Below are 19,919 nucleotides of genomic sequence, written 5' to 3'. Positions count from 1 at the left end.
GCCAGCTGCAAGCATAAGCGCCAATAACGAGTAATAACTCCAAAAAATATAATAATAATAGCAATAATAATAACTACCAAAAAGAAGAGGCAGACCAAAATCCAAACGAAATCCCAACAAAAATAACAAAAATAACCAAATAGACTAAAACTAGAAACCCTCCGCCAATCCAATCAAACCCTCAGCCAGAAACTAATAAATATAAAAATTACTAAAAGATGGTGTGCTTGGCTTCCTGAATAGTTAATAAAAGCAGGAAGCTGCCTTCGATTTGTAAAAATTCACAATTTAAGAAATAATAGCCAATAAGGGCAGAATTATAAACTATGAAACCAAGGATTGCTCATTTGTCAAAGCCACATTCAAACACACCGATGAAAGCAGCACTGATATCAACAACAAAAACAATGAAAAGACACACACATAACTTAACATTAACGATAATAATTTCTGGGAAGTAGCATTAAAAAACTTCCAATCACCCCTCCAAAAACTTATCAAGAAACTGCCATAACCTACAAACTAAACCCAAAACATCTTACAATCTTACGAAGATCTACACAAACAAGCTCAACTGATAATATAAACAAATTAGATATTGCATACAATGATAAAGAATAAGATATAGATGAAGGGCTACAATGCTGAAGATGAGAAATAGTTTAGCAGTTTCTTGAACCGCATAATGGTCTCGAGTATCTTTATTAGGGAGTTTAGGAATATTGCTACAGACTGGATGGATTAGTTGGGGAAGCCGTCGCGCAGGTTTGAGAAAATGAATAGGAAGGATATTGTGGCTATTGTGGAAGAGAGGGTTCGGAGCGACAAGGAGAAGGAGAAAGAGAAGGAGAGACACAGAAAGAGGGAAGAAGAAAGGAAAATGGAGAGAATTAAATAAAAGGAGAGGATTAAAGAGAAAGAGAAAATTCTGGAAAGGAACGCAGATGAAAATAAATTCCATTATCACAAATAAATAAAATAAAAAGACAAAGATATAATTAATCCGCAAACGAGCAAAGAAAAACAAATGATAATGTGCCCCTAAAAATAATACGATGATAAAAACACATAAAAACAAACAAAACCCTCCAAGAAACAAAAAGATGAACATTAATCAAATAAAAAAAGAAAACCTCACAAAGTATTATAAAATATCCACACCAAAACAAACATCATCAATGTTTCCTCAAGTCAACTCAAACAATTTCATACCTAAACCAAGAATCCAAAACGACACGAATGTCAAAACTAATCACAATAATCACAATAGCCAGAATAGGAACCCTAAACAATCTCAAACTTCTACAATAAGCTTATAAACCAATCATACTGTTCAGTATGTGAGTAGAAAAGATGCTCGAAATATTGTTCAAAACTCTGCAAACGAGTCTTTCATACAGTCTGCTACAACAAACTAAAACGAGGGTTATAAAAATCCTCAGCAACAACAAACTACCACAAAAACATAGAGGATTAACAAAGCGATCAATAGCTGATAAAGCAGCTTCAAAACAACTTCGAATGCTTTGAATGTGCCTTAAATGAAGCCCGATGTTTCATTTGCGATAAGAGTTCCGAAGCTGTGGTTGCCAATAAGGGATACCGCTATAACAACCATAAAAATAATAATGAAATGAAGTAGGAAACAAATAAGTAAAGCATGGACACGCATCACGCTGTCATGGATAAGGTGTAGAATATTCTGAAAGAGTGTTAACATGAAGAGATTGATCGAGTGTACCAATGCAGAGTGCCTGACTGCCATAAATTCTACCACCTCGAATGTTTATATCAAATCAGTAGTCAGCTTCATTTCGAAATTTAGCCCAAAACTAGGTCCACAACCAATGCTACCTCTACCAATCCTTCCGTATAGTTTTATCCAATAAAGTGCCCAACGCACTATTGCTCAAAATGTAGCAAAAGAATAGTGGGACAGAGTGTGAGCTGTCTTCGATGCCCCATATCTTACCACCAGAAATGCAAGCAACCCAATAAGAACAGCATTAATGAGTTCTATGTGCAGATCTCGACGAATAAGATAATTTGTAAGGCTCATCTCACTGCATAGGAGGTCTATTTACAGGATATGCTCTCATCTGATGACTATCTCATGATCGATATTGATGACCACAACGACGGAAAGAAGAAAGTGAGGAAATAGCAGAATAAGCATTAAAAAGGTTCCACTAAAGATAAAACGAAAGATAGCGCGAAAGATAACACGAAAGATAATACGAAAGTGAAGAATCAGAGCCTAAATCACAATAAAGACAAATACAGGAGTAAAAACTAATACGAATCATAAATAAAGTAAGTAAAATCCCTAACAACCATCAGCAAAGACAAAACAAATTTATTCGAACATCCAACTTAATTATTGAAGCCAGAATCCTAACAAAAAACAATCTGACTGTAATGAAATATTTCGCTACAATTTATGAATAAACCATAATTTCCATATTCCTATATATTGTAAACAATTGCAACTATCAATTCATATCTCATTTATTTATTCATTTATCATAGCGAGTGGGAATGGGGAATAATTGGCGAGTTCTCTAAATAAATGATAACGTATGAATGATAATATAATCTACTAAAATATAATAGAATTTAGACATAAATTAAAGGATGACATAATTTCAACAATTCATATAAGTAAAGATCTCCGAAATAGTTTGTGATATAATATTTTTACGACAAAATCTTCAAATATTTACACACAAATACTAAATAATAATTTTCATTACTAAATACTAACATAATTATTGCTCTCGCTGCACAAATTTAGATGATTGTCAAGCAATAAATAACATTTATAATAAATAATAAGCAGAAAAACAAGCTTAATCGATAATAGTACAATCATCTCATTGTGTATGAGGTCTAATATGAAAGTATGGGAGAGTATTTTGTATATTGGATCGATTTCAATTATGGAGGTTATGCATTTCAGTAATTTTATGTAAGATATTTAATTATGACATTTTTTATGTGTTCACAATTTAATTTAATCGGTCCGACAGATGCATTTTGAGAGGAGTCTACTTATTCTTAACTTAAATTTCATACAATTTGTTACAATTCCCATCATAATCATACAATCTATTACAATTCCACACAATTCCACACAATTCCATACAATTCCATATATCTATATACAATCTCATATCATCCCAAATAATCCAACATCACCTTAACAAAATAAACGATCTCCATACCCTCAAATCCCTGCAACACATCCTCAAGAAAACATGGAGAAGCGAACAAACTCAAACTATAAAATTTCAGCTGATAATATAAATATAGGCGGATTGAAAATAAATATATACTGCAACAGTCGAACAACATGAGCCAGCAAAGGAATCAGTAACTAAACTAAATGTTAGCAGGATTGGAGGGTTTGCATGAGCAAACTGATCCGTCCTGTGAAGAGGGATATTGTGCAGAATTTTAGGATGATACAATTAGTCATGGCTCGCATCCAATTTATTAGTATCCGATTATTTTTCCTGTATTGCAGGATAATGGCACTATATGTGACGGCATTGTGGGAAAGGAAAGAGGCGATGTTCAGCAAGTGCCATTCAAACTTTAAAAATATAATCCAGTATAAATGCAAGATCTGTGTCAGATAAACCAAAGGGAGCCAGCACAACAACCACAGTATCCACAACATACACAACATCCACAGCATCGATAACACTCACATCACTCACAACTATCAACAAACTCATTCGACAATCCCATATTTTTCCAAAAAGTAGCAGCCATCAACTTAGTGGATTACTGCCGCAAATCCGCATAAAGCAGATGGGATGCAAACCACAACCTCACATCCTCCTCAATATAAAGAATGCCCACAACTGCCCACACAACAAACCAGCCCCACTCAATCCATACTTCCAACACCCCAACAACCACTCTCACAACACGCATAACAAAATAATAATAAATCTGCAAATTGAAATAAATAAACATTAAGCTTCTCCACGATAACAGGCTTCTCTTGAATTAGTGTGTCAAATTGAAGAAGATTGTTTATCGGGTTGATTTGAATGTTATAGCTGATGTGGCCACATTGAAAATGGAGAGGCTAGATCATGCTCGGGAGTGCAATTTGTTGAAGAAGGAGAATATGAGGATGAAGTATGAGCTGGAAATGCAGGGTAAATGTAATAATGTAAGTTTAGTTGCGAGTAATTATGGCAATAGGAACATATCACATACTGAGAAGTATAAGTAACTGGCAGCACTTATGACTGTGCTAACTAATGAAGATAAGAATATAATGTGCAGAATCAAATAAATATAGGCAATGCTTCTCGAATTTAAGGCCATGACAAAAAGCATGAATGGTATCAACAACATGAATAACATGAATAAAAGGAATAGCATGAACATGAATAGCAACGATGCCTAATCAGAGATGAAAAACTCAGATGGCTTTCATACAAACGATGGCTCCAAGAACTAACACTCAACACAATAAAACTAACATATAGCATTCCTAACAAACACTACCTCTCGCCATAAAAACTATCCAAACATGGACATGATCAATAGCACCATGAACAAGAACAAAAATACTCAAGAGAGAAACATCGAATGCATTGGCAATCATAATGAAAACGGAATGGACAATCAATGGAAATTTAAGCCATTTAATCCAATTGAAAGTCGAACGAGGTAGCTGTCGAAGTGTCGATCATTTAGGAATGTTCTTCACTGATATTTTTGAATTTTATGCTTTGTTTTATATGCATAAACGGCTTCATAATTAATTACGTCTACGAGCATGTAAATAAAAATTCGCTTTTCTTTATATATAATGAAGCAGAGGGACGAACATATAAGTATATAAGTTCAAATTAGAATGTTCATACTGTTTGGCTATTGATTGCTCTTATTTTTAATCCAATTATTTAAATGTAATCGGCATTGTGTAAAAAATGTAAAAGGTATAGACAATAAATTCTCAGGATTAAAATGCTTTTCTAGTACCTTCTCGATTCTCTAGATTCTTTCTATTTTATTTATTTTATCTATTCTTTATACCATCTTTAAATTATTTCCCTTCTTTACCATCATTACCATCTTTGCTCTCTTTCCCCTGTTTACCCTCTTTGCCCTCTTTATTGGTGATCTTACTGACATTACTCCTATTACTCAATTTTAATGAATTATTTTCTTTGGCATCCGCATCTTCTATATCATCAAGATTGATAATATTGATGGCTTTCAACATATGCGTTTTGTTCTGCCTCACTGGCTTGACACTATTGACAGTGTTGAGTGGAGATTCCAATGGAAAAGAGACACTGAGACCCATACTCACAAATACTTCTATTTACTTATATTAATTAAGGGAAATTAAACCTGGTTTTATATCAATTATTGCTGAATTTTTAAGCTATCTCTGTTATATACATTCAAATTTATTTCAACTTTAAGCAGCATACAGAGATATATATCGAAATAAATATATAAATATAGACACAAGAAGAATTGTATGCGTGTTCATATTTAATTTGTATCAAATTTGACGATTTTATTATATAGCATAAGATATTGATTTCATTTAATTAGAGTTAGTTTCGTTGTATAACTTCTCCAGATCCTTGAAGAAGCGAAACAGCCAAAAATTTACAATTGATTGTGTTGGATTGTCAAATTGTAGGATTGGTGATGAGTTATTGTGTGGAATAATGTGTGTTTGTCTATTTGCAATATCTTCTATGATTCTTGTTCTTTGGGCTTGTTTGAGTATTAGATAGATGAGTATGCTTGGTTCTTTTGAGAATAGAGCAATAATTCTTTAAATAGCTTCTTATTTGCCAATTATGTAATAAACCACAGCACAAAATATCCGATATTTAACCATTTTGATTCTTATGTTAACACACCCTAAAATCCAGGCAGCATAAATTCAAATAAATCAACAATAAAGAATGGTGAAAAGTGCAAAAATATATAATAATGATTAATTGAGTGAAAATCGGATGGTGATCTATGCTTCATACGCAGATATATGATATGGATAATATGCAGATACGCGCATGTTAAATATATTACAAATATCTGATACTGATTGAGGATCATTCTCTGACGGGTCGGGTGAGGATTGTGTAAAATTCATCGGCAGACACGAGGCCATCTTGGTCGAGATCGGCTCGAGTAATCATTTCTTGGAGCTCAGATTCTGGGACATCAAGGCCGAGATCTTGGGCGACTCGTCGGAGATTCTTAACTGAGAGGTATCCAGTCTTCTCATCATCATAGAGGGAGAACACCTTGACAACTCGGTCTCGACTACTCTTGTCACTGACTTTATGGGTCATAAGATGAACCCACTCATCCAACTCCAAAGTGCCTGAGCCATCCTCATCGAGGTCAGCAATCATCTGGAAAATGAGTGAGTTTCTGCTGTCGAAGCCCAAAGAGACCATGGCAGCCTTAAGTTCTAAGATAAGGTAATAGATTACATTTGGTGTCAACTGAGCCTCCCTGATCAGTGTCGAACAAGTCGAATGCTCGCTTGATTTCAGCGAATTCAGTTTAACTTAATCCATATTTGTTATGGTCTAGCTTAACAGCAGGGGGGAGTTTCTGAGCAGCACTTCCTTTCTTCATGATAAGATATTATATTTAGTACCAATTAATAAAATTTAAGTGCCAACAAATCTATTCAGCTTAGCTAATTTATTCTTAACTTATTTTATTAGCATTCCAATCTATATATGCGGATCTGGAAATGTGTATACTATGTTTGTTTGTATTCTATGTGTATAATTAGATGTTAGATGTTTAGATGTTTAGGTATATTCAGATATATACAGATGTTCAGATATTCAGATATTCAGATATTCAGATATTCAGATATACAGATATACAGATATCTGCACTCCCATCCGTCTGCAATAGGGATATTCTCATTCGACCGCAGTACTTGGAACCATTGTCACTGTTCATTTTATCAGTTAATGCTCGATATCTCACGTATAACTTTTTCTATATTGTCGTTTAAGAACAATTTTATGTACACAATTCTAATTAAGTCATTAAATGAGGGTCTTCCTTCAATACAAGCAATAATTCGATTTCAAATAACTGCTCTGATGCTCTATTTTGGTCATATAATAATTTGATCTTATCTGTATTACCATTGTGTTATCCATTGTTTATGCATGCGATGTGCTATCCAACTGTATTAAACATTGTGCTAGATATAATATGGATTGAATTATCCGATGTGATCTAGATTACGTATTATATCGCTGTAGATTAGGCCATCCATCGTATCATAATAATAGAGTGGTATGTCAGATAGTGCAGCAAGCGATTTCACCAATGGGTCGTCTTTCTTCGGGTTCATGGGAGTGACTATGGCACTTGTGCTCGCCAGTAAATCCAGAAATTAAGTTAGATTTGGGCGCTGCTTTCGGCACAGCAAAAGCCGGCACAGGCATCAGCAGCATTGCGATTTGGAGACCGAATGTTGTCATGAAATCTTTGATTCCAGTGGTCATGGCAGGTATCCTCGGTATCTACGGCATGATCGTAGCAGTCATCATCAGCCAAAGAGGTAATATCAATCTCATATCCAATAGTGAAGAAAGATGGCAGCTATAACTATAAGCTCGGCTATGGTCATATGGCATCTGGCTTGGTCTGTGGGTTCAGCTGTGTGGTAAATTCTATGTGAGATATTTAGGCAGCTGGCTATGCAATTGGAATTGTTGGTGATGTGGGGATAAGAGCCAATGCTCAGCAGTAGAAAATATTTGTAGGACTCATTCTTATATTGATTTTCGGGGAAGCTTTGGCACTGTACGGGCTGATCGTATCGCTGATTCTATCCGGTTGATCTCTCCAGAGGCTCATGTGATAAATATATGCTATCACAATCTTATTACTTGTTATCATATCATCCAGCCTACAAGTTTAAAACAGAGCGCAGATGTGAGTATTACTATTCGATCCGAAGCATTTTGCTATGAATTTTAAGATACTAATTGGGTAACCAATGGTCTCCTATCATGAGATCTAAAATGGTCAAATGCACAAATTTTATTTTCAATTGCTAAACAGTTAGAAATTGGAGCTTAGTACAGTTCTTTTATTGTCTAAAGCATACATTGAATCCTGTTTGTTTTTGGAAATATTCATTTCCTTTGGATTATTGCTGAGCAATATATCTGCAAAATGAAAAACCCTATCAAAAATCAATGCAAAAGCTGACCATATTGAACCATAATGGCTTTTATGGGCATTGACAGAACGTGCAAGTATCGGAAGGACAGTTTTCACAACATAATCTCGATGAAATATAAACATCAAAAGCCATATTCCAAATCTAACATTTGTTTAACACTATGTATGTCTAATCCTTTATCCGAAATTATCTCGCATGAACAATATACTATGAGACCATAGAGACCATAAATAACAACAAAACTCTCTTTATGATTCTATTATAAAATAATACATACTTATAAATGTAAACATAAACAAATAAAGATCCACTCTTACAGCTACGATAAAGAATAGCGAGAACATCGCTGAAAAACTCAAATTAAAGAATTAAACGAGAAAAAGATCTTGTCAATAATTACGATGAAATCGAACTATAAACTAAATTCTAAAACTAGCTCTATGAACATCTGAATTATAAAAATATATGCACGGAGTTTGGGGATTCAAGTTCAGTTACTTGCGTTAAATTCTCGAAGTGTGGAAAATATAGTGCGACTATTGGTTCGAGTGGGGTTGGCACAATCTGGGATATATAGGATGAGCAATCAATGGATTTCTGTACACAAAAGACTTTGTTGAAAACTGTTAATAAGCTTTGTGCTGTAGATTTTCATCCAAGAGTCGGATAAATCCCTGGATTTGCACCAAATATAATAACTGGCAATACTCTGGGGGAGATTAATCTATGGACCTTTGATAGGGGTTTCCAAGAGCAGAAATGCTTTGTTTTGAAATCACACTCCGATCGAGTTAATGCAACTAAATTTCATGAGAATGGCACAATCTTCTTATCTGCTTCTTATGATAAAACATGGAGTATATGGGATGTGATGAAATTGAAAGAACTGTCAAACCAGAAAGGGCATCAAGCTGAAATCCATACTCTTTCTCAGCATCCAGATGGGTCTCTCATTTTCACAGGAAGTCTTGATGGCAATGGCATGGTCTGGGATCTAAGAACAGGCAAAGGAATTTATGAAATCTAAGTGTAAAACTCAATTGTATGTTCACATTTTCATCCAAATGGGTATGAACTCGCAATCGGCGGTAAAAGCAACCTTATAAACATCTTCGACCTGAGAAGAAAAAGGTAATTGAAGAATATACCTGCACATTGTAAACTGATCTCCGACGTGAAATACAATAGCTAAGGCACTCTTTTATTCAGTTCAAGCCATGACAACACAATAAAGCTCTGGCATGGCCGGGATTATTCGACAACTGACGAAGAACTCTAACACTCCTCCAAGATCACATCAATCGATTTATGCCAATAGAAGCTAGCTGTGGGCATGATCGATAAAAAATGGACAATTTGGTCTCGACGCCGAACCAACTAATCTGAATAGAATTCCTCTGATAGCAATTAAATTCTGAAAATAGAAGATAACCAATGATATTGGCAGCTGCATCTATTGTATAGAATTATTTTAGCAAAAAGCATATAACTTCATTTATAGAATAATCAATATTGAGGATGAGCCTGAAAGTTGGTGAAAAGTGTCGGCTATCATTTTTTACTCATTGATTGGATTGGCTTAAGATTGTTCACAAAAAATGGATGTTTGAGGAGATCTTTACATTTTGGGCGGCTGTTAGGGTTCTTTTGGACTAAGGTTTCGATGAAGTTTTTGGCATCTTCAGGGAGCTCGACTGAGTAGTTAATTTTATTTTTGTCGACCTAAATTGATAAGAAAATAGTTACACTGATGATTTTCTACATAATTTACTTGCGCTTCTCGCCTTCGAATGGAACTCTGCCTGTCAGCATTTCATAGGTGAGGACTCCTATGCACCAGATATCGACTGCTGTGTCGTAATTCTTCCTCTATAAGATCTCAGGGGGCGCGTAATCGAATGTGCCACAGTATGTGGTCCTGGAAGATTAAACTATCGCTGACCACCCGAAATCGCACAGCTTGGCCACTTTATCCCCAGTTAGTATGATGTTTTAGGGCTTGATATCGCGATGTGCAATGGAGCGATCATGCATATAGCTTATAGCTTCGATCGTGTCCCGCAAGTATTCTACAGCCTACTTACAACTCAGCATATCTTTCTCCCCGAGATAATCAAAAAGAGTGCCTCCGTTAATGTACTCCAAGATCAGGTAAATGTTATCGCCATCTTCGAAAAAGCCATAAAACTTAACAATATTGGGGTGATGCAAAGAGCTATGTAGTCTTATCTATCTTTTAAATTGCTCAACCATCTTGTACTCGATCATTTTGGATTTTACTATTTTCTTTAAGGCCACAATAAAATTGGTTTCGATGTGGCGAGCAAGGCTTACTTCTCCAAATTTGCCTTTCCCTAAGAATTTTGACATCTAGAAGCCGTTAATGATATTTTTATTTGTGGCGAATGTTGGGTTTGCTCGGAAGGATATAGGTTTGTTTACTTGTCCGTTTCCTCCGGTAACTCCTATTGCTGACCCATTTGCACCTTCGTTGTCAGAGTTCGCACGCACTTTATTGTTCCATATCTCCGCTAGCGATTTAAATTGCATTTTATCTTTCTCATAGAAATGAGCCCCCCCCCCTGTCTTATCCGAATAGTCTGAGCGAAGGTTTGGTGTCATAGGCTAATTTGTTTTATGAAAGCCATTTTTGTTTATCGAAGATTGTCTTTGCTCCTCCTCTTCTTCCTCTTGTTTTTTAATTTCTGCAACGATCGCCCCAAACTTATTATAATTGTTAGAATGAGTGGTGCTTCTCATGTTGTTGGATGCTTATATTTTGCGAAAGATGTTTGGGCATGAAGTTCGCAGGTCTGGCTCGGATTCATCTCTCTTAATAACGCCTGTAAATTAGTTGTAAGATGGCTTAGAAAACTATTTCTTTTTGGTGGAATTTTTCTCGATTTGGCTTTTCTTCACTAAATTCTGCATAGTTTCTATTCTGTCCTCGAGTGCTTTTATGGAGCCATGTATCTTCGGAGTATTTTGGCCAGTAGATTAGGCACTATCAGCACCTTGGTTCAAAGATGAAACATTTTTATTTTTGTGGATATAAGTATTTGCATTCTGATACAATGAAGGCGAGCTGAGCTGGTTTGTAAAATTCGGCGTGAATCTATTGTGTGGGGATCGTGATTGCTGATGTAATATAGTGGTATGTGTTAATTATTTTAAAGAGTTTGTAGCTGGCGAGGATATTTGAGAGCTAAAGTTGTCGAAATTTTGTTGTTGCTGCTGGAAGGTTGATCGCATTGGTTTTATTTGTATGTAAATGTGATGACAAAAATATAAAGTTGATTTTAGGATTAGTTTACTGTGAAATAACAGTCATTACTTTTGGTATGCTTATTAGTTTATTTGTATAAAATGGAAAGTAAGTCAGGAAGTAGGCAAACTAAGTGTTAGATCAGTTATTTGTGCACGAATTGCCCGAACTAAGTTATTTATTGGTATTTCGATATAAAGGAATAAGTATTTCAGGGATAAATTCAAAAAAACAAAATGAATTTTAAAATCACATAAGCATATATTTATACGAATTATCTGAAACTATGCATTTTCGCCAATAATCAGATAATCAGATAATCAGATAAACAGATAAATTTCCATATTTCGCAACAGTTAAATAACACGAATATTGTATAATTATATAAACATACGCATAGAAAGCAACAGAAATCTCCCAATCTACAAGCATACAATTGGAATGAGTCAAAGCGATAATGAGACAATTAGCAATTGCTCCGAGTCTTCCCCATCGAGCATAAAGCATGTCGTTAAAAAAAGAGAGAAAGAAGTTCTGAAGATAAAGAAAAAGATCATAATAAACATTTCGGGTACTTTTATTAGATAATGTAGACTGTCAGTATCCTGTGGTCAGAAGAATTGCGAAGGATCTAGGGTGGAAGGTTCAGAAAAGTGCAGAAGCGACTGACTGGGATGTTTGCTGGACTGATAATGCTGTATCTGCGGAAGTATTTGTCAAAATGCAGTCCCACCAGAAGATTAACCATTTTCCGGGCATGTTTAACCTTTCCAGGAAGAATATGATGGGCAGGTATTTAATGAAAATGCGAAAAAAGTTCCCTGAAGACTACAACTTCTTCCCATTGACATGGATGCTCCCAATTTAATATAATGAGCTTAAAATTTATTTTGAATCCAAGCCAAAAGGAAAAGCAAGAACATTTATAGTGAAACCTGAAGCAATGTCCCAAGGTAAAGGCATATTCCTCACAAGAAAGCTCTAAGATATCGAACCAGGAAGTCACCTAGTAGTCCAAAAATATCTACATCGCCCATATTTAATTGACGGCCTAAAATTCGATTTAAGAATTTATGTCCTTGTGGCATCAGTTGACCCTTTACGGCTTTATATCTTTCATGAAGGACTCACAAGGTTTGCCACATAAAAGTACAAAATGCCAACAAAATAAAATATGGAAGATACATGCATGCACTTAACAAATTACTCAATTAATAAAGATAACCCTAAATTCATATTCAATAACGATGAAAAAGATATGAGTTATGGTCATAAGAGATCGCTTAGTTGGCTGTATGAGCATCTTGAAAAGACAGACCCGAGAAGCCATAATATAAAACAAAATATTGAACAAATGATAGTGAAAACAATGTTAGCAGGCTTACCTCCAATCTCCAATACCTATCGATCTTGTCAATCTGAAAACTACTCTTCAAACATGTGCTTTGAGCTGCTAGGCTTCGATGTGATGATCACAGATAAATGCTAGCCAATAGTCCTTGAAATAAATCACACACCAAGTTTCAGCACTGACACACCTTTGGACAATCTCATTAAGACAAACTATATCAGAGATTCATTAATCTTAATGAATATTAACTAAAACAGCAAATACGAAACAATGAAAGAGCAAAAGTAGGCATGTCAGCAGCGAATACTAACCGGCAAGAAAATTAAACTATCAATATAATAGAAAGAATAATCCAAAAGAAAAGCATAAGCCATAAAAAATAAATATGAGAATTAGCATCTGGGTGCGTTCAAAAGAATATATCCGATTGAGGATTCGGAAGTAATGGCAAAATATTAAAGCTATTTGGAATATTCGAATAGTTGCTTTTTGATGACAACTGGGACCAAGAATAAAGGAAGTCTCGTTAAAGATAAAGCGGAGAGGACTGAACCAGCATTTGGAAGTTCATTTACAACCAAAAATAAAAAGCCTGTTCACATGAATGCGACAAGCAACAAGATTGGGCTGAATAATAGGGAGAGTGTTGTAAAAAGCACACGGAATTATATGATTGATGAGAATAATCGTAGTGCTGATAATTATTTGAGAAGCTTAAAGGGTAACAAGACTGTCAATGGCTGCAATGGTACTTATTAAATTGTTGATTTTATGGAAGAAGAAGCTAATTTGGAGGCCATTAGAAATTAAACAAATAAATGCCAAACTTAAGCAAAGTAGCAACGACAGAGATAACAGTAATTGTAATTATAAATATTGTAAGATCAATCACAATCCTCTAAATAATAAAACGAATAACCTCAGCTCTAATCAGCCTCATAAACAAACTAACCAATCTACCGCTTCTAAACAAAGAGTTAAAACAATCTTAACAAACCTCACACAAAAATAAAACTAACAAACAGCAACAACAACAATAATAATACTTATAATTCACCACACTCGAATTCTCCTTCAAGTTCACCTTCAAATAGATTACACACTCACATTCATAAACACAAGATCTTCAAACAGTAACACATAATCTCATAAAATTCCCGTTAATACTGTGAATAAACAGAATAAGACCAACAACAAATCATAAATCACAATAATAACCAGTTACTTAATAAGACAAACCAAACAAACAATTACAATTCTGCTTTCTCGTTTTCGGATCGGAATATCGCACTTAATCCAATTTATCAACAATAACCAAATCCCAATATGCATATACTTTCGCAAAATGGAATGAGAAGCAATATGCGGAAAGTTCGTACAATTTAAAATAACAAGGCTAGCAACAGTCACTCCAATAATATCAATAGCAGCTTAACTGTGATAAATAGTGCCAATACGATCTCAAATACGCAGAGTTCTCCTATAACTCAAACAAATCTCCTTGATACTAGAAGTTTTAACCAGAAGAATGTGAATGCAATTAAGAATGTTGACATTCTATTCGCCAAGAATTTCAGGTTTTAGGAATTTCTCATCCCTAACACCAATCAGATAAACCTACCAAAGAAGAACTAAGCTATCCAACACCAATCACAAAAACCTCAAAGAGGCATCAGCACTGGTTTCGGGGGTACTCGCACCAATAATATCAGCATAGCCCAAACAACAAAAACTACAAATAGTCTGTTAAACAAACGAAATAGCTCAAACAACCCAGCAACTAAAACAATGTCAGTTTTCTCCCCAGCTTGCCATAAAAGCAGTTTAAATGACAGTAAAAAGAATCAGAAAGTATCGATTGCTCTGAATACCTTGCTTATCAATAGCTACGAGACCACTCGAAATAACCCAGGGAATACAGTAATGTCTGTACAGAAGATTAAACGATTGTTGAATCATGTCAATGACCAATGAAGAGATTTAGGAATTATGATGCCCTAATTTTTTCAGGATTTCACATTATTCATATAAGGGCTAATTTAAGAATAGCTTTATCATAATTAAAATGGATTTGTATTAGTTGAGATGATCTGTCTGTGTGATAATTTAATTTAACCAAATGAACAGACAAGCAGATCCTCAAATAATAAACAAACAAAGAATTGTAAGAATTATTAATAGTATATAAATCAGTATTTAGTGTTTTGTTGGGCTTTCTGCTTAATCTTTGAGAATGCCTATCTCAATCCACTGTTGCGGATGATAATTCTATTGATAGCATTAAGTTTAGCAAGCACAGGGTTGCGCTTAATCTTTTTCTATGGTGCAATTTCTGCCAGATCCATCCTCCCCATTTTATTGATTCGATCAGATCCCTTATGAAGATCGGCAACATTTGCATAAAACTATTCACAAGCATATCTCAAAGTTTTGCTCTAGATATAGGAATGTGTATTATCACATTCATAGCCATATCTCTCCTTGAGTTTGCTGACAAAGACCTACTTGATCAACTTATCATCTATATGACGACTGCGTTCTCTGTCTTGTCTCTTACGATAGCGATTGCCATTGCTAAGCTGAGTGTTCATTATCTTTCCCTTAATTATCTAAATGTATATACATTCAAATTAAAGTCTTTTATTAATTCTAGGCAATCTGATCATTTCTGATACTCCATCTACTCATCTGACCATCTGCCATCTGATAATTTGAGTTATGTTGAGATTTCGAATAGCTTAGTTAGTCCCAACAACAGAAATTAGTTAATTTAAGTTAAAAACAGTCACCATCTACAAAAGAATTGAGTCTCGACAAGCTATACAAATATTAAATATTATTGTATAAAGTCAATAGTGTCAAGAGTATTTAAATCATCAAAACTTATATTTATATTTATATTGCCAAAATGGGTAATGAACCTATCTGTGGAAAAATGAATGCCACTTAATAAACCTACGTTATATGTGGGAAGTAGCCTGAGTTTAGGAATAGCACGACCATCGACATTATAAATAACATTCCGATTGTGCATGGCCCTCCTCTCAATTTTCACAAAAATGGGACATTCGAAAAAGTAGAGAAATCTGCCACGCAGTTTTGCCTCTGTACATTATATCTCATTCAATTAGAGAATTAGTTAGAGCGCTCATATATGCCGTTAGTGGCAAGGATAATTGCTTATGGCCATAATAACATATTTAAAGCTTACCAAAAACTGCCACCCTTTCGAAAAGAACAGTTCCTTCAATAAATCAAATATATCGATATTTAATTTTTGGACTCAGTAACCTATTTCTTATTCTGCAGCTGTATCATAGTTTTATTTTAGAGGAAAGGAGTCCTTTGAAATTTATAACGGATCCTGTCAATGTTGTGGACTATCAAAATATGGGCTATCGAAACGAAAAGGATAGTTTGTATGAAAGTGTTGGAACTTCAGCTCTTTCAGGAGGCTCGGGTAAATACTATTTTATTGTGATAGTTGGGTTTATGTTGCTATGTGCTGGGGCTTCGAGTCGGTTCATGTTTCAAGATAAATTCTTACAGCCTTTGGCAATTAAATCTGGGAAAGGTCTATTATAGCTATATTTCGATCGCATTCGAAGAAATATGAATATTTCTGAAGGTTACAGAGTCAACGTGCATATCATAATCGCATGCAGTGTGCATAATAGATTCACAATCGAAGGCTACTTAAAATAAAAGCAATACTTTGGCTTTAATGTATCCAAAATCAGGTTTCTCACAATAAAATAAACCCCAATCTTAGATAAAAATGGCAAAATATGTCTCAACTTCGAGTGCAAGGTCTTGCAAAGGCCACCAGGGACTGCCAAGTGCATCCAATAGTTCCTAAACTCAGGCATATTCTAAACTCTCAAACAGGAGGGTGTCTCCATCATGCAAGTTGTAGGCTGTGAAAATGTGGCAGAGAATCCAGGAGATCCTTTCTTTATTGGGTATCTAATTCAAAATAAGCTGAATATGCTTGGAAAGTGTGTTGATCCATTATACCCCGAAGAGGACTTTATACGTTTTGCAGGAGGGCCACAAGATAAAAATTATCTCCTATGTAATTTATTTCATAAAATCAGCAATTGAAGCCATCACGAAGTTCAGCAAAAAGAACCAAATAAATGCTCTACAAAAATGTCCAATCGCCCTAAATTCCCTTATCTACCGCTTATAATAATTAAAGTAAATGGTGAAAGAATATGCAAATAGCATGTTCCTCTCACAGTAATTCCGTGCAATTCAAAAAACATAGAATTTCTACAACTTTGACAAATAAAAGCCATAAATTAATGAGAAAGTCTTCATTTTCGAGAAAGATATGCAGCATTTGCTAACTTGCTCAAGAAACTATAAAATAATAAAAGTAAACCGATAGTACTTCACTCCATTTCTCACAAAAAATGGAGAGTATTCAATTATTCAAGCAAGTAAGAAGCTAATATAAATGCATGAGGATTCGTTCAATCGACTGAAAACTAATTCTAGTCTTAGTGAAAAAGAAACACTCTGATCAATATGACAAGCTTGCAATTAACTCTCTTTTACTTTATTGTTATAATTATATCTGATTTTGGTGATATTTTATTTCAGGGATTTCACTTTCAATTATTTTAACAGTTTCAATGGTTTTCATATCATCAATTTCGAATCAGCGTAAATAATTTTAATTATATTGAATGATATTGAGTAATATTGAATAATTTTAATTGTTTAAATAATTCGAATAGGAATAACAAAATTGAATACGAATAAAATATTCGAACCAGATAACATAATATAAATAACATACTAAAATCCGAATAATTCAGACCAACGCTAAATGATTTTAAATTTTCCTCTGAGCCCTTTCATTGATTCAGTTACACATTTATTTATCAATAAACTTCATACTTCTATAAATATATAACAAATCCACACAAAGCAGCAGAATAAATAAATATCTATAGTTTTACAATTCTCAAAATAACCTCCTCCCAATAATTTTAACATAAGCCAACACAGCCCAACTTACTCATGACTTAAATAAACTCCACAAAGTAAATTCATCAATATATTCAGTAGAGAACAGCACTCAGAAGAGGACGAGCTCCTTGTGCTTGAATCATAAATAACTGAAATGTAAAGAAAGTTTGTACTCTCATAAAAGCATTATCAAGCAAAGATACAGGAACTGTGCTGGAAACTCAATGAGAAAGATAACTAATTTTTAAAGCTCAGAAAATAAATGCAGGATGTTAGTTTACTCGCCCTTTAACAAAGGTCGATGATCTAAGGGTTGAAGAAATAGAACAGTGGTAACAGTCTCACAAATAATGCAAATAGCTCGAACAAAAATATAGCACTTAATAATAGTAACAGTAATAATGTCAACACCAGCAACAGTATTCGCACCAACAATAGCAATCAATCTCCAACTAACAATTAACGCATTAAGAGCAATTCCCCCAAAATTTATAAGAATACCCATATTTCGAATATGAATAAAAACCAAAACCAAAAGAAATAAACAAATAACGAGGAATAAACTGAGAAGAAATCACCCAATAACTCTGCAAAGAACATCTCGCAGCTTCAGCTCAGGAATAGTTGGGGGAGAGTTGGCAAAGTCAGCCGATCGCCCATTGAGAATATCGAGAGGATTATTGGAGATCGACAAGGATACAAGCAAGAAAGAAGCCCACGAGAGAAAAAGAACTAACCCATAAACACTGGCGATAATAGGATCAACTCATCCAATGGAAGCTCGAATCCTTGCAACGCCAACAAGAATGTTTAACAGAACAACACAAACAAATACCCGTTAAGGATGTTTAAAACCTACACTAAAAAGCAAGACAAATGAACCCATATGCTTGATATTATTATAAAATAGCAGTATTATTTAAACATCCATTCAGAAGATGAGGCCATATTTAATGTCTGATTATTAACATAGATTTATGGCCACATGCAATTATGTTCCTATCAGATACATTGTATTCATTATCTAAATTATTTTCATTATATAAATTGAGATTCATTGTTAAATATTATCTTAATAAGACTACATAAATAAATTAATAATCAACACCCTCTCCCTCCTCCGATAATAACCATAAACAGTTCTAACAATATACATCACATATCTCATTTAACAATTTAATTAGCAATGATATTCTCTTCTTTCAGTTCTACAAACCTCTGCGTGTATAATCTTTTGAAGACTTGGTTGGCCTATATTTCAGTATGTTTGGCTTCTTCGATTTCTTCTTCTTTATTGAAGTTCGGGAGATATTCATGAGCCAAATCAATCAGATATAGCTCGGACATCATTAACTTAAAGTAAGAATAACCAAATGAGAAAGTAACAGTATAGGCTGCCAATGCCTTCCAGAATTTTATGTCCATATTCTTCGCCTACATCACAGTCTCCAGTGTCATGAACTAGTGCTTGAATAAGAGTGCGCGACTGAATCTCGCTATAGCAAACAAGAAAACCGAGCCCACAACAATATCAAATACCTTGCTCGAACAAATCTTCCAATCATTGATAGACATCTTCTATTTGTTAAAGCAACTCCACCACAAGAATCTCTGTACAATTGATCTTTCATGTTTGGCTATTTGCTTCGAGTTCATTCTTTCGTATTTGGAGGGGTAATAAATGTATCTTTTGGATTGTGCTGGGATGCCGAGACTGTTGTCGATGAGGTAGCGATAGAAGGTATTACGGTCTGTTATGAAATAATATGCTTTTTAATTCAGGCTCATTCTTTATAGCTTTTATTATATTAGTTTATGTGTATATATTTTATTATCATAGATTGGATTTGTTGGAATGGGCAATAGTGAGACAGAACTAATTTATTAAGTGGCCATAATGTATATGCTTAGTCAGTCAGACAGACAGCACGAGCAATTTAAATTGAAAAGTGCATAATAACAATATTATTCATGATAATGAATTAGTATCAGCCACGATATCTGATTGCAAGTCCAAAGTCTAGGGGTTGGGGTTGGGGTTGGGGTTGGGGTTGGGGTTGGGGTTGGGGTTGGGGTTGGGGTTGGGGTTGGGGTTGGGGTTGGGA

The 19,919-nt window shown here is 34.6% G+C and overlaps 1 protein-coding gene and 1 pseudogene across 1 annotated transcript; one reads left to right on the top strand and one right to left on the bottom strand.

The window, feature by feature from the left end:
• Positions 1 to 6,101: 6,101 nt before the first annotated feature.
• On the bottom strand, positions 6,102 to 6,407 carry LOC148298456 (centrin-2 pseudogene; annotated as a pseudogene).
• A 5,797-nt stretch (positions 6,408 to 12,204) lies between these two features.
• Positions 12,205 to 12,972, top strand: LOC148298455 (putative beta-tubulin polyglutamylase). Its single transcript, XM_088276863.1, is given in 1 exon segment — positions 12,205 to 12,972. A coding segment is annotated over 1 exon segment (768 nt).
• The last annotated feature ends 6,947 nt before the right edge of the window (positions 12,973 to 19,919 follow it).

Source organism: Brachycentrus maculatus, unplaced genomic scaffold (genome assembly GCF_059751285.1).
Source record: "Brachycentrus maculatus isolate JH-2025_06_01 unplaced genomic scaffold, ASM5975128v1 h1tg002008l, whole genome shotgun sequence".
In the NCBI taxonomy this organism is placed as follows: Eukaryota; Metazoa; Arthropoda; class Insecta; order Trichoptera; family Brachycentridae; genus Brachycentrus; species Brachycentrus maculatus.
The sequence above is the reverse complement of the archived record's forward strand: the minus strand, read 5'-3'. Positions and strand labels throughout refer to the sequence as shown.